Source organism: Nerophis lumbriciformis, unplaced genomic scaffold (genome assembly GCF_033978685.3).
Source record: "Nerophis lumbriciformis unplaced genomic scaffold, RoL_Nlum_v2.1 HiC_scaffold_954, whole genome shotgun sequence".
Taxonomy (NCBI): domain Eukaryota; kingdom Metazoa; phylum Chordata; class Actinopteri; order Syngnathiformes; family Syngnathidae; genus Nerophis; species Nerophis lumbriciformis.
In genome coordinates this window covers 1,474-17,500 of record NW_027316943.1, presented here as the reverse complement: position 1 = coordinate 17,500, position 16,027 = coordinate 1,474, and the positions used below count along the sequence as shown (strand labels likewise).

Sequence of the window (16,027 nt, the reverse complement as noted above, 5' to 3'; positions counted from 1 at the left end):
AATGACAGTTATTTTGTGTAACCTCAGGCAGTACAAGCATTATTAACTCTCCTGTATTGTTTGATATGAAACCCTTCAACCATAACACATACAGGCAGGTGAACAGGCCGCATGTGACGTTTGTGGGTTTTGGTGCCTCACATAACAACAATTATATGCTGTAGTGAAAAACTGTAATTATGTGATGTGTCATATTGTAATTGTATGCATGTTCGGAATAAACTAACACCATAACCATAACAATAACCTTTACTGCTCCATATTATCATATTGGATTGAATACTGCACAAAATATATGGTTGGTAATTATTTTACAATAATAAATAAATACTAACAGTTAATTCCGCAATATCTTCCTCCCTGGCTTCCTCCTCCAATTGAAGACCATCAACCTCTTCTTCATTTTCAACTTTAGGCCAATACCATTCTTCCCGAGGGACTGTGATGCCCTGAAATCAAAGGAAACATTGTCAAAATAATTTACAAACTGAAAGGCGCAATTGTTGCTTCCAAATAATCATCTGTCATTTTTCTGTACTGGTGGATTATGTCAATAATTGTCAATATGATTTTGCGCTATAACCAAACATTGTCCAACCTTTTGAGAATCCAAATGCTCACAGGCTCGCTGACTTCTTCTGAGGTCCCCTTCAATCTTTCGCTCCTCTCTCTCAGTTCTAACTCTCGACCTAGAGATGAGACATACTGTGAAACATTGTGGGATTGCACAGTGCTCAAAGGCCAAGGAGTTTCTGTTTCAGTTTTTACCGAAAGTCTTCCAGTGATTTGGTCTCATTCTTTTGTTTGGCCTGTACTTTTTTCCGATAGTGCTCCAGTTCCTCCTCAGCTTTTCGCTTCTTTGCCTCTTCCATCCCAATGCCACCTCTGTCTATTTTTTAAAGGATACAAGTTATATGTACAAATAATGAGCAGACGACACTTATACTGTATCAAGCGGAACAAAAACAACGTCTTACCAGTTTTAATATTGAGTGGAATTGGATCTATTCTGCCCGCCCCTGAAAAAAAGCACACATATTATTATGAATACATGGAAAAAATACAATAGAATTTTAAAAATCAATAAGAGAAAAAAAATCATGCCTTCTTTTCCAAGGCCTTGTCCAGCTTTGTAACCCATTTTCTTCAAAAGTGCAAATCCCTTATTCTCATTACTAATGGAGCTCTGTAAAGCTGCTTCACGACTTTCCTTTTCTTGCTCTTTGAAGGTTTTTTGACGGTTTTTAATGTTGCTCTCTTTGTGCTTTTCCTCACGTTTTAGGGCTTCTTGTACTCGCCTCACCTTGGAAACACCTGGTTTGACGTCTTGTCTGACATAGAATGGAAGGGTACAATATATTATAATAGCATAAGGTGATTATAATTGATGCAAAAAATGCTGTACTTGCAGTAAACACACTATTGTGTTTAGATATGAATACAATATTTAGAGTTAGTTTAAGGGAAATGTGAAATGTTCATTTATACAGTGCTATGCTGTGTAATAACATTGATTTAGTAACACATTTTGGATTTGATTTAATTAGATTTTTAAAACATATTGATGAACACATAGGTGTAAACATGCAAGATTGTAGCCAGTGGCTAATTTCCATATTTCGTCCCTGCCAAACACAAACGAACATGACAGCACTAAACGCCGGGACAATAAGGCCATATACAACATCCATCCATTTTCTACCGCTTGTCCCTTTTCTACCGCTTGTCCCTTTTGCGGATCGCGGGGGATGCTGGAACCTACAATAAAACAATAATAATATAAAGTACAGTAGATTAAAAAAAAATCAACAATAAACCATATTACTAATGACAGCCAAGCAATTAAATGACCATAGAAAGTTGGATTTAAGAGCTCAAATGTTTAAGTGCTGAAGTGTTTTAAAGTTAAGATATACAAGAGGAGAATTGCACATTGCTCGTTACAAGGCGCTAATTCTCAAGTTTTTAAAGTGCTGGTATAAACTGCACATTGCACTAATTTTGCACACACGGGCGTGTGGGCTTATTGCACAGGTTCGCATACATAGTTGTGATGATGTACTATTTCACAGCATAACACAATGTATATGTAAGCAGACAGGGTCACGAGATTACATCAATGTGATAAAACAACACTAGATCCTACAATATTTCAGAATGCTCACAAAATAGTAACGTCGACAGTAATTGTTTTCAATACATCCATCCAGCCTTCAATTTTCTACCGCTTGTCCCTCTCGGGGTCGCATATATTGTCAATACAAACGCGTACATTTGATTGAGGAAAGCATCGGACATATAATCGTCTTCCTCGTCGGACATTATTGAAATGAAAACCAGCAAATGAAAAACTGAAAGCTATGGTTGTTCTACAATGTTTTGGTTCGTCGACAATAACTTCCGACGAGCTACAAATTACACTTACGGTTCCTAGCTTCCTATTCGTCTTGCAGTTGTTTTTAAAAACAAACAAACACGTACGGTGATAATTCGTAATATATTTAAAAAACAGTTATAGTTCTATTTTTCTTTGAAGTTTGTTTTGAGAAAGAGTGAAATTCAGGTTATTCAGTGGTTCAATACCGGACACGTGTTAATGCGACACCATGTAGTCTCGTCTAATCAGGTTATCTGGACACAAGATGAATAACTTGGTTAGCTCATGTTTGTAAAGCTGTTGACTGAAACAAATTAGTGTCTTACAACAAGGTGTATAATATTAGGTGGTATCATTTGACCTGTGTCTGGATTTGGCGAAGCGTAGCTTTTCATCGCAAGGACTCGCTAGCTTGAGGCTGCTAACTAGCTAGCCTTTCAAACAGCTGGGGTAAGCTGTCAACGCACAACAGGAGCGTCTGGCGGTTTAAATACACACGGTAAGTAATATAACGTAATATAACATTCAGCGTGTTGTTTCAGTTACATGATTAATAATGATGCACGTAACGCTGTGCAGCCACTGTCATGTTTTGATTATTCTAAGACTGTTCAATACAGAACATCCTCGCAATGGAGTTGGCTCACAGTCTCCTGCTGAATGAAGAAGCTTTAGCCCAGATAACCGAAGCAAAAAGGCCCGTTTTCATTTTCGAATGGCTTCGGTTTTTGGATAAAGTTCTTGTGGCGGCAAATAAGGTGACTTGCATCATAGTTTCTGCAGCTTTCATGAGATGGCAACCAGCTAAGAATGTTTGTGTTTGCACGGCAGGTGGATGTGAAGGAAAAGCAGAAGAAGCTTGTGGATCAGTTGACCGGACTGATCAGCAGTGCTCCAGGTCCACCTACGAGAAAACTGCTTGCCAAAAACCTTGCCACCCTCTACAGCATTGGCGACACATTCACTGTTTTCCAGACGCTGGATAAATGCAATGATATCATCAAAAGCAAGGATGACACACCTGCCTACTTGCCCACAAAACTGTAAGATGAAGTTCAATTACTGCAGTTGTTTTCATACTGAAGTGTAATTCTGGTCTTGTCGTCCCCTCCCGGGCCAAGGGACGACAGGGATGCGTAGTTGGATCAAAATAGACGTCAGAGACGCTTTGCTGAACCAAAAGTTGCTTTATTACAAGCAAGCGTTATTTAAACAGGTCTGCAGTACTCGGAGGAATCTTAGTCAAAAATGGAGGATTCCTAACCTGCCAAACCGTCAGTTTATATATTCCTTATTTGTTTGTCTGGGTGTGGGCTTAGTCCCAACAGCACCACCTGACCATAAAAGTAGAAGTTTGTGTGTAAGTGTCTGGAAAACAACTGCTTTGAGTCATAACGTAGTCTCCTCTCAAGGATATGGCTATCTCTTTTGCATTCCAAAGTCCCAATTAGGGCCTCCTTCCTATGAGAAGTGATCCAATTCGCCTGCGAATAGCAAACTAAGTTAAAGTAAAGGAACCAATGATTGTCACACACACAATAGGTGTGGTGAAATTAACCTCTGCATTTGATCCATCCCCTTGTTCACCCCCTGGGAGGTGAGGGGAGCAGTGAGCAGCAGCGGTGGCCGCGCTCGGGAATAATTTTGGTGATTTAACCCCCAATTCCAACCCTTGATGCTGAGTGCCAAGCAGGGAGGTAATGGGTCCCATTTCTTTAGTCTTTAGTATGACTCGACCGATCTCAGAGCGGACACTCTAGCCACAAGGCCACTGAGCAGGTGCCTTATCTTATCATGTGCTCAAACTGAAATACCACTCTGTACTCAAACTTGAAGGTTTTCTTTTTCAAAGATGAATATGAACATTCACCATATGTACAACATAATATGAGTTAATTAATACACTTCAATACATTATCCCTTGCATTTTTGCAGTTTTTTTAAAGTTCCAGTAATATACCATGTTTCCCTATTCAAGGGATTTCGTCATTAAGACAGATGTCACTCTGCAAAAGGATGGTTCGCATTTTAATGGAGGATTAAGCGTACATGAGAGATAATGCTCTGGCAGACACTGATGCAGTCTAATAATTATTGCATGGTCATGTAACACTCTTTGCCGATCCAGTCATTTGTATTTCCTTATGGGAGAATTTAACATAAATAGTGCCACTCTGCATAGATGTAGCTTAACTTCCCTTAGCTGTGCATCCGGAAAGTATTCACAGCGCTTCATTTTTTCCAAATTTTTTCAGCTTTATTCCAAAATGAAATACATTAATTTTTCTCCTCAAAATTTTACATGCAATACCCCAAAATGACAAAGTGAGAAAGTTTTATTTTTTGCAAATTAAAAAAAAAAAAAACAACAACTAATAAAGCACATGCACATAAGTATCTATAGCCTTTGCAATGAAACTGAAAAGTGAGATCAGGGGCATCCTGTTTCAACTGTTGATGCTTGAGATATTCCTACAGCTTAATTGGAGTTCACTTGTGGTAAATTCAGTTGCTTGGACATGATTTAGAAAAGCACACACTTGTCTATATATAAAGTCCTACAATTGACATGACATGAATAAGGTCAAAGGAATTGTCTGTAGATCTCCGAGATAGGATTGTCTCGAGGCACTAATCTGGGAAAGGGTACAGAAAAATATCTGCTGCCTTGAAGTTCCCAATGAGCACAGTGGCCTGCATAATTATTTAATGGAAAAAATGTTTGAAACCACCAGGACTCATACTAGAGCTGGCCGGCCGTCTAAACTGAGCGATTAGAGGAAAAGGGCCCGAGTCAGAGAGGGGGTCAAGAACTTGATGGTTACTCTGTCGAGCTACACAGCATTGAGGAGAATTTTACAGAAGGACAACCATCTCTGCAGCAATCCACCATTCAGGATTTTAAGGTCAAGTGGCCAAACGTAAGCCATTTTTTCGTAATAGTTTGCCAAAATGCACCTAAAAGACTCTCAGACCACGATTAAGAAAATTCTTTGGTCTGATGAGACAGAGATTGAACTTTTTGCCATAAATGCCAGGCATCATGTTTGGAGGAAACCAGGCACCGCTCATCACCAGGCCAATACCATCCCTACAGTGAAGCATGGTGGTGGCAGTATCATGCTGCGGGTATGTTTTTCAGCAGCAGGAACTGGGAGACTAGTCAGGATAGAGGGAAAGATGAATGCAGCAATGTACAGAGACATCCTGGGTAAAAACAATGCTTCCCATCCAACCTTATGAGGTGCTGCAAAGAGGAATGGGCGAAACTGCCCAAAGATCGGTGTGCCAAGCTTGAGGCATGGTATTCAAAAATAATTGAGGCTGTAATTTCTGCCAAAGGTGCATCAACAAAGTATTGAGCAAAGGTTGTGAATACCTACAGTATGTGCATGTGATTTGTTAGTTTAAAAAAAGAAAAACATTATTTAAAAAAGCTCCAAAAATGTTTTCCCATTATCATTAGGGGGTATTGTCTAGAATTTTGAGGACAAAATAGTATTTATTCCATTTTTGAATAAGGCTGTAACATCACAAAATGTGGAAAAAGTGAAGCGCTGTGAATACTTTCCGGATGCCCTGTATATTCTTCTAGGTGAGACAGAACCAACAGAGCCTTTTTTAGTTGCAGGGATCACACTCCATTTTGCCTCATTTTCGGCAAGACTTGATCTACTTGATCGCACGCGATCGACTAACTGATTATTATGCCCATGCCTAGTTTGGGTTACCCACTTCTGCTATGCTAAAATAACGTTGAGCCAGGAGCTTTCAGATTAGCTCTATAGGGTGGCCTTTTAGCATATTGACTCTAATCAAAAAGTTATGTCATGAATGTAATAATGCATAATAATTTGTGATTATTCACCAAATCATGAACATAATCTGATTATTTTTTATTTTAGCGCCGCAGTGGCATGTGTCGGAGCTTTTTATGAGAAGATGGGGAGGATGCTTGGAAGCTCCTTTCCAGACACTATTAATAATCTTTTGAAGGCATTAAAGAGTGCAGAGGTACAGTATGACATCTTAATAAAGTCATGACAACAGAAATTCAACTTGAGTGTATTGGAACTCAGTAAATGCATGCATTCTTCAGAATATGATGCATATATGTCCGTTTTCATAATTCTTCTGCTTTATGCAGTCCCAAGGCAGAGGAGAGATACTCCTCAGTCTGCAGAAGGTGCTAAATGGACTAGGTGGAGCTGCAGCTTCATGTCACAGGGACATCTACAAGAATGCCCGCTCTTTACTCACAGACAGGTCCATGGCTGTGCGTTGTGCAGTGGCAAAGGTGAACCGTGCACAGTATAAGCATCATACAACTATATAATGTCAACAACTACCGTATTTTTCGGACTAAAAGTTGCAGTTTTTTTCATAGTTTGGCCGGGGGTGCGACTTATACTCAGGAGCGACTTATGTGTGAAATTATTAACACATTAGCGTAAAATATCAAATAATATTATTTAGCTCATTCACGTAAGAGACTAGACGTATAAGATTTCATGGGATTTAGCGATTAGGAGTGACAGATTGTTTGGTAAACGTATAGCATGTTCTTTATCAATCAATCAATCAATCAATCTTTATTTATATAGCCCTAAATCACAAGTGTCTCAAAGGGCTGCACAAGCCACAACGACATCCTCGGTACAAAGCCCACATATTTATGTTATAGTTATTTGAATGACTCTTACCATAATATGTTACGTTAACATACCAGGCACGTTCTCAGTTGGTTATTTATGCCTCATATAACGTACACTTATTCAGCCTGTTGTTCACTATTCTTTATTTATTTTAAATTGCCTTTCAAATGTCTATTCTTGGTGTTGGGTTTTATCAAATAAATTTCCCCAAAAAATGCGACTTGTACTCCAGTGCGACTTATATATGTTTTTTTTCTTTCTTTATTATGCATTTTTGGCAAGTGCAATTTATATTCCGGTGCGACTTATACTCCGAAAAATACGGTAATCATTTTCATTTGTAGGTTTTCTACAAAAGCATATAACTGATCCTACTTGAAGTTCAAACATTCTCATCTACTATTCTACTAGGTGCTGATATGATACTGTACTGTCATCATATTAGCTAAACTTTACAGCGAAAATACAGAATACCCCCTATTGAGAAATATGATTTTATGTTAAACCAATACATTATATCTATGGTTTTATATATTGGCTCAGATGTTATAGTAACTTGAGGGTTCCAGATTCGTATAGCAGCTTTCGCCATCTTAGTCACGGCCATTATGTTCTTGAGACACTTTGCCCACCTTGCTTCTGATGGGTCGTGGTTAGCACTTTGTATGGCAGCTTCCGCCATCAGTGAGTGAATGTGTGTGTGAAAGAGATGTATAATGTAAAGCACTTTGGGTATTGTTGCAGGTATGGTAAGGCCCTATATAGGTGTTTTAAAGCCCTATATACAGTAGATACAGACCATTTACCTTGTATATAATATGGAATATATATAATATATAATGCTGTGTAGCTGTTATAGTATTTGACTGTGTTGACTAAGCAAAATAAACACATGCTGTAACCACTACTAACATGACTCCATTGTGATTTCATGTACCTTTGCAGTGTCTGTCCGAGCTGCAGAACGAGGCAGTATTCATGTGGACCACAGAACTGGAGAACATGGCCACACTGTGTTTTAAGGCCCTGGAAGGCTCCAACTATGGTGTTCGGGTTGCTGTGGCCAAACTGCTTGGGACTGTCATGGCCACAGCTCTGATGCCCAAACAAGCTGCTGGTACTATACTTTATACATTGATAAGTACAGTCACGCTTACTGCAAATGCTCCAATTCATGCCTGCATTCAGTTAGCCACCTTATAGTCGCTGGGTGCGTGATCTGCAAATAACCGTCGGGGTCTCAAATTAGTGCCGTCAAAAGCATTGACATTAAGAGATGTGCTCTGCGCCCTTTAAAAACAAACTTCGACGGAACTTTAGATAAAACTGAGGCAATTACCGTAGTATTGCAGCGACAAACTTTCTTATAATCGGTGCACATCCAGTTTAAAATAGCATCTTAAAGCAAAACATGAACATGAGAATGGCGTCGCTAGCATGAATGCTACATGGACAGCGAACAGAGAACAACAAACTGCTGGCTGAGTTTATCTGCGTTTTTTTCTAAATGGACAGCCACCGCATGTAGGACATTAACATTACAGAAGACCAAGTGCTGCGAGATGTTCTTCATGTCGCCAACTAACGCCAACTAATTAGAGGTAGTTTGTACGAAAAAGAGATCAGCGCTGTCATCCGAAAAGGTAAATAATAATGTTTGTGCAACCAAGGGTTTGTAATTAGATGATGCCCAGCAAAAAAGACAGACGGTAACGAGGGAATCGAGAGGCACGTTCTTTATTGACAACCGTCATGTCTCTCGTCAACACACTGGCTTCTCGTCAAGGCACCTTTTCCCTTACACACACACACACTTCACAAAAATGGCATGACAAGTCACATCTGGTCCCACTGTGCCAACAAAATAAAAAATGGCTTTATTTGTTTAAACAATTAGTTAAACTAAGGAAGAGTATATGCAGATGTAAATGGTGCACTGTGTAAAGTTGTCCTTAGTACATTATCTATTAAAATACTGTACATCTCTACCTAGTTTGCTAGATTATTGAAAATACTTTCAAAATGTGTAATTCTTACTATACTTACTGTCACCAAGTTTTGAGCAAATCAACGACTTGCAGTTCCGTGAAACATCTAAAAAAACATTCCTTTATGACATTCTGACTACCAAGTTGTATTTGTATCCAAATATTAAGCAAATGGTATTTATGCAATCAAATAATAACCTCATATTAATAACAATTAATCACTGTTCAAAAGTGTGATTAATCTCATTAAAACATAATCAATTGAGATTCCTAATTGTATTATTAGTATCATTGCATGTTCTGGGGGTTAAGCCCCCTGTCTTTAAAAACTAGTGACACCTCTGTTTCTAACTTTAATTAAGGGTTGTTGAACACACCACAGTTATGTGCTACAATATGCAGAAGTAAAACTTATGCATACTTTTCTTGTATGCTGCCACAGATATTATATTTTAGCTACCTTTTATGACCCCATTCTTGTTCCAAAATGCTGGTGCTTAAATGTGAGCTGTAATGACGTGCAACCTCTGTGTTGAGTGATGTGTTCGAAGCTATTGTAGCTTTGCCACTATCCAGGGGGAATTAACCATTTTGTTTTTTTTAATAGGGAGTAGAGGTAGTCTTAGACATTTTTAATTTGATTCAAACAACCTTATTATTGAACTTTCACATCAACATTTATTTATCCTAACATTTAGTTTGTTGTTTTCTTATAACTTAGATATTGAAATGACGGAAAAATAAATATTTAAACTTTACAAAAGCCTAAGAGCCCCCTCCACTTTGACCCCTGTATTGACTTGGCTCTACCATGCACTTCAAAATGTTTGTTGTGCTACTCAGCTGTTGGTGGGAAACTCCTGTTACACATGCTGTACTGTTGTTTACAGTGAAATCATTCAGTGTTTATGATGACTGAGCCTTACTGGTGTTACAACAGTGGTTCTGTTGCTGCTTTGTTACTTGCTAGTAAATGACCATGTGGTAAAATAAAGCTATGTTTGCCTTTCCACTTTTTCATGCTCTCTAAATTAATATTTAAGTTTAAAACATGTTACCGTATATATGGAAGTAATAGCCTTTGTTTTCAATTTTGCCTTCTTCTAATTAATTGTCTCTACAGTTTAGGCAAATAAACTCCCTGGCTATGATTAGTGCATGTACGGTAATCATGTTTCATATTTTGATGTTTTTTAGCTCACGGTTGACTTCTTATTGTTTTCTCCAAGTTATGCGTCAGAATGTGAAACGGGCCACGCTTGAAGAAGTGCTGGAGTTAATGGCCACAGGCTTTCTGCGTGGTGGATCTGGTTTCTTGAAGAGCGGAGGGGAGATGTTGAAAGGCGGGGCTTCTGTCAGCAGAGAAGTCCGGGTGGGCGTCACACAGGTGAGCTAAATTCTCTACAAATGATAACAGTTAAGCATATCTTATACCGTCCCTCCTTTTCCTCAGGCTTATGTTGTATTTGTGACGACACTCGGTGGTCAGTGGCTGGAGCGCAACTTTGCCACCTTCCTCTCCCACGTTTTGGACCTTGTGTCTCATCCAAGGGCCACCCAGACGCATGTCGAAGCGGTGTACTCGAGGCGCTGTGTCTCCTTCATGCTGCGTGCCACCCTGGGCAGCTTACTCGGTGAAAAGGCACAGATTGCAGCCGGCAAAGAAATTTGCCAAGCCATCAGCAAGCAAATGAGGGCCGTAGGTAAGCAAGATTGGACTGATCGTTACAGAAAAAAGTACTTCTCTGGAGTAATTCACTTTCTATTCAGCTTCTGAATATTTTGCATGGTTTGTGTTACATTATCACACAATGGTTTTGTCTTTTTGGATTTATGAGTGACATTAGCACTACCTGCTACACTGGCTTCCTTTTTATCGATTTCATTATTATCATACTATCATCATTCATTACTAAATTGGCACTTGATATGCTCATGCTTTTTATTTTCATCTGGTATATCTTTTGGTGTCATTTGCCAGTGAGTTCTCTCTTTGTTAGATTACAAATTGTAACGATCAGTAACAGATATACAGTAGTAACCCCCACTGAATACAGAAGCTGCACAGTCTATGAAGGAAATGTGCACATTCATAGCAGTCACAAGCCATTTGCGCTCATGGCATCAATAGATATTTGCATTATTTATTTGTTTTGTTTTTACTCTCGCCTAACAGTCTTTCACAAAAAACACAAAAGTACTTTATTCCAAATTGATTGTTCTTTATCTTTGTTTTTTAACCTGTAAAATGTGTGGGGAAAAAGTGGCTTTTTTTGTTTTTATTTTTTATTTTTATTTGATTTGAATTATCTTCACAGCCAAACAAAATAATAATAGTCATATTTTTAAATGTGGAAAAACATTTTGAATTATATATTTTTTTCACTTTTTTGCTCAACTTTTAAGTAAACCACAACATTAAACACAAATATCAAACATGTAATGTTTTTGTTTTTAATTTTCACCGTTCTGAAGGCCTTTTGATCAGATTATGTCACATGTTTAAATTAGTTAAATAATTAAGAAGTTGTCCAATATATGTTAGCTTTTTGTTTTGCGCCACTGACATTGATTTATTATGATGCCTTTCTCTGGAACCTGTTATTTCAGAAGCAGTTGTAAATGACCTCAATGGGGAGAACAAGACCGGGACAGCTGATGTCTCAGCCAGCCAGCATGTTATGGTGTGTGCCCTAAAAGAGTTAGGCAGCATTGTTCAGAGTCTGAGTGCCACATCTTCACCTCTCATCCAGGAGCCTTCTATAGGTAAGATACTGTACTTGTGTATCTTATAATAGTCTTAGTGCAGAGCATTCCTAACCATTTCTTACATACTGTATCTGGACTTTCTTTTAATGCTAATTGTCCCCAGGACTTCTTGAAACCGTGACCTCGGTGCTGCTACACCCCAGCATGGCGGCTCGTTTGGCTGCAGCATGGTGCCTGCGCTGCATTGCCATGGCACTGCCCTATCAGTTAACCCCGCTCTTGGACCGCTGCGCTGAGAGAATTAACAATCTGAAGAGTTCACCTGAGGCTGTGAGCGGGTACAGCTTCGCAATGGCAGCTCTCCTTGGAGGCGTACACCAGTGCCCTCTGGGAATACCACACTCTAAGGGCAAGGTGTGTGGATAAGCAGTTTAGACCTTTTAGATCACACTCCCATCTTGCAATTTTGTTCTGAATGTTCGACCTCATCAGGTTTAGATTCAAATATAGCTGCTTTACTGTAGTTGGTGGTGAGTATAGCTGAAGACCTCCTGAGGACAGCGGCTCAGAACAGCCGACTCTCCTTGCAGCGCACACAGGCTGGATGGCTACTGCTTGGGGCCCTCATGACATTGGGTGAGTTAAAATGTCATCTCTTGCTGGAGTTTTTATTAGCAGTACCTATTTTCCTGTTTTTTGCTTGTATGTATACGCAGGTCCTTCCTTGGTGCGTTATCACCTTCCAAAGATGTTATTACTCTGGAGAAACGTGTTCCCTCGCTCACAGAAGGAGCTGGAAGCAGAAAAGGCAAGGGGAGACTCCTTTACCTGGCAGGTGACCCTGGAAGGCCGAGCTGGAGCACTCTGTGGTAAACCAAGACACCTGCGTTTCAGGCTGCCCAATTCTGCCAAAAAATTTAATTACGAATCTTTTTGCCCAGAAATGAGATCATAATACTCTGGGAAGATTTATGCCATTCCTAATCAGAGGTTCTCGAAGGAAATTTGATGGTATTCTTTTTTTAATAGAAATGAATAGACTGACTGAAAAAGTGAAAATAATTCATCAAGTAAAAAAACATGGCACCCTTGCTTACTCAACAGTTATGAATGCGAAAAAGTCTAGTCAAAAGAAAAGTCAGTGAGTTTTTGTGATCGCTCCTCCTGCAAGCTGATTAATGATAGTCAGTGAGGCGTCAGCTTTCAGCGGGTAGAACCAGGCCAGTGGATCCAACTTGTCCTAGCTGGCAAAGCTTGCTTGGGGATGGGGAGAATAAGTACAATTTTTATTTTTATTTTTTTTAAAGGGAGTCCTATGATGATTTTAATATACATTTAAAATTCGTCATTGTGGTCTAGATCAGTGTTTCTTAACCATAGGGCGAGCGCGACATTCCTGGACGCCAAAAAATATCTGTTTCTCAGCTGTGGTCCGTATGGGCCGCAGCGGTACTCAGTTGTAATGCGCTTTTCCACCACTTGCGGCAGTGATGACAATATCAAACAAATAAAATAAACCTGGAGCTAAAGTCACGAGAAGTTTAAGGCAAAAAATACAACTTATTAGTGATACTAGTGATGCTAGTAACGATACAAAATATGGTTTGTTACAGTCATTTGCCTAAATGTTGTTGGTAATGTAACCTGTGACACCCCCCGCCCCCAAATAACGTTTGATAATTTGCGCATTTCGTTTTGTATTTATGACTGCATGGGGACACATTTTCTTGGGCGCACATAAATATGCTGAAATAATATGTATCCGTTTCTAACTTAATGTGTGATTATTGAAATTAATCCAAATTCACAAGTTTTGCTGTAGATGATGCTACATAATGCACAGAATAAACCACATGATGTTAGTACATCAGTTGAGGAACATTAGTAAGTTATATTAATAACATCCTGTAATTACATGTTAATATTATTATTCATTTGTTCTTCTGATAGATTAAAAATGAACACCAATGCATGTTATAACTCTGCCAGATTCAATTCCATCTATTTGACTAATGAACATTACCACATCATTTATTCAGAAAGTATAAATAATGACAAATGAAGATCGAATATTATAAACCGCAACATGTAAGTGTAAAAAAAACAAAATTTGTACATTTTCAGAATTTTAAACAAAGAAAATAATCTAAAGTTGTCTTTATTTTTAAGTTATCATGCCATGATTTTACCAGTGCGGCCCACTTTGGAATAAATTTTCCTCCATGTGGCTCCTGAGCTAAAATAAGTTTGATACCCCTGGTCTGGATAATATGTATTGGATATGCTTTAGTGTAAAACATGTGTAAATTTTGCTCCACACTTTTATCAGATGTTTTTTGAGTCTGTCTACAATATGTTTGTTTTTAAAGCTTCTCCCCCTCTGGCTGAGAGTTTGACATAATGCCCAAAAAAGTATGTCCACCTCGCTGTGACGTCACAACGTAGCCAGACTGCAAAACCCCTGTAAAAAAAGGCATTCAAAACTGCTCACATCCAAATGCATGAACCTTATAATGTGGTACTTTAACACTGTTTAATGTGAGTATCCAACATTGTAACAACATTTATAAGTCAGAAAATACATCATTTATAATAGGTCCCCTTTAAAAGCAATTGGATCGCATGCTTGTATGAATTTAAATTATGAAATATCTAATTTTTTTTGTGCAGCCCTACCTGCCTCTTTATACATCACTCAATGTCAACCTGTTCTGATCTTGTCCTTTCCTATTATAGCCATGCGCAGTTTTGTGGCCCACTGTCCCGAGCTGCTGACAGAAGATGTTATTCGAAGGCTGATGACACCCATTGAATGTGCTATGACGATGATATCTCAGTGAGTAGGATGACTTTCAATATGACAATCTTGAACATATGGTTAATGTTTCAAAAAATGATTGGCTCTTCAGTGTCCCTGCCATTATTAAAGTCCACGGTGCACATCTAAAAGCAAGTGCAGCAATGGTGAGACTAAGGCTCTACGACATTTTGGCTCTATTACCCCCTAAAACATACGAAGGTAAGACATTTTTATCTATGGTTAATTGGTGTGATGTCACCAATTCTGTTCAGGTAAACATCGAATGGGTCTTCCTACTCACTTTCATAAGCAGGGCAATGACTCATGAGTTGGAGAACAATTGAGACTGTAATAGTTGCACTCTTAGCAAGAGATTGTGTTGCATCTGCTCAAGTGTGGGTTTCGATGATTGCCTGAACAAGAATAATGTGTAACTGTTGCAAAACACTGGGCTTGCACAATCGAATCATGATTCTAAATCAATTTATCTATCCATTCATATTCTACCGCTTGTCCCTCTCAGGGTGCTAGGGGGGCTGAATCAATTTAAAAGGCGTTGTTAGACCATCTACAAGCAACTAGAAGGAGCTTCTGACCTTTAAACTGTTTTGAAAAAGTTTAACTATAATTATTAAACCAAATAATGCATTGCGAGAGTCTGTTTAAATCGACATTCGTGTTTTTCTATTTGAGAACCAATTCCATATCGAATCGTCACCCCAAGAAATCTAATTGGTTCAAATCGTTAGGTGCCCAAAGACTCACACCGCTAGAAAACCCTCATCTTTTATTTTAGTTTCAGTTAAATACAGCAGCAGTAATTAGCAGTAATAATTACCTTTCTTCTCTTTCTCATCACTCTTTCTCTTCTCTCTCTCTCTCTTTCCTCTCTAACTCTCTTCTGTCTCCGTCTCTCTCTCTCTCTCTCTCCACCTGCCTCTTTCTCGCTCTCTGTCTCTCTCTGTGTCTCTTTTGTCTGTCTCTTTCTTCCTCTCTCTCCCACTGTCAGTCTCTATCTCTCTGTCTCTCTTTATTTCTGTCTGTACTCTATCTATCTATCTATCTATCTATCTATCTATCTATCTATCTATCTATCTATCTATCTATCTATCTATCTATCTATCTATCTAACTAACTATATATATAATATATATATATATATATATATATATATATGTGTGTGTGTGTGTGTATATATATATATATATATATATATATATATACACATACATATACACATATATATATATATACACACTTATATATATATATATATATATATATATATATATATATATATACACACACATATAAATACATATATATGTGTGTATATATATATATATATATATATATATATGTATATATATATATATATATATGTATGTGTGTATGTATATATATGTATATGTGTGTATATATATATATGTGTGTATGTGTGTGTGTGTGTGTATATGTGTATATATATATATATATATATATATATATATACATATAT

General features: G+C 38.2%; 2 protein-coding genes across 4 annotated transcripts in view; one reads left to right on the top strand and one right to left on the bottom strand.

Moving 5' to 3' along the window:
* Positions 1 to 2,396, bottom strand: part of LOC140678518 (G patch domain-containing protein 11-like) — a 3,106-nt gene extending 710 nt beyond the window's left edge. Inside the window, exons 1-6 of one of the 2 annotated variants that reach the window (XM_072912795.1) lie at positions 2,273 to 2,396; positions 1,105 to 1,331; positions 978 to 1,019; positions 769 to 889; positions 599 to 689; positions 336 to 449 (exon numbers count right to left, since the gene is read on the bottom strand). In XM_072912795.1, the coding sequence (XP_072768896.1) occupies positions 336 to 449; positions 599 to 689; positions 769 to 889; positions 978 to 1,019; positions 1,105 to 1,331; positions 2,273 to 2,322 (645 nt within the window). In that variant the 5' untranslated portion in view covers positions 2,323 to 2,396. Of the gene's footprint in view, positions 1 to 335; positions 450 to 598; positions 690 to 768; positions 890 to 977; positions 1,020 to 1,104; positions 1,332 to 2,165 lie in introns of both variants that reach the window. The other variant, XM_072912796.1, reaches the window with a different exon arrangement.
* On the top strand, positions 2,306 to 15,569 carry LOC140678517 (HEAT repeat-containing protein 5B-like). 2 transcript variants are annotated; one of them, XM_072912794.1, is made up of 14 exons: positions 2,306 to 2,876; positions 2,984 to 3,135; positions 3,209 to 3,420; positions 6,283 to 6,391; positions 6,525 to 6,674; positions 7,978 to 8,149; positions 10,250 to 10,407; positions 10,474 to 10,723; positions 11,631 to 11,786; positions 11,893 to 12,143; positions 12,254 to 12,365; positions 12,446 to 12,598; positions 14,466 to 14,565; positions 14,639 to 15,569. In XM_072912794.1, the coding sequence occupies exons 2-14, from the start codon at positions 3,010 to 3,012 to the stop codon at positions 14,871 to 14,873; spliced, it is 2,184 nt and encodes a 727-aa protein (XP_072768895.1). In that variant the 5' UTR covers positions 2,306 to 2,876; positions 2,984 to 3,009; the 3' UTR covers positions 14,874 to 15,569. The 2 variants fall into 2 exon arrangements, with proteins under 2 accessions (XP_072768895.1, XP_072768894.1); XM_072912793.1 differs by having other exon boundaries at positions 2,308 to 2,876; positions 2,998 to 3,135; positions 14,639 to 15,568.
* Positions 15,570 to 16,027: the final 458 nt, after the last annotated feature.

Excerpts from the sequence above, each read along its gene's own strand:
- LOC140678517 (XM_072912794.1), top strand. The coding sequence starts at position 3,010 with ATGGAGTTGGCTCACAGTCTCCTGCTGAATGAAGAAGCTTTAGCCCAG. Across the intron at positions 6,675-7,977 it reads TGCGTTGTGCAGTGGCAAAG|TGTCTGTCCGAGCTGCAGAA; the intron begins GTGAACCGTGCA and ends GTACCTTTGCAG. Across the intron at positions 12,144-12,253 it reads TACCACACTCTAAGGGCAAG|TTGGTGGTGAGTATAGCTGA; the intron begins GTGTGTGGATAA and ends GCTTTACTGTAG.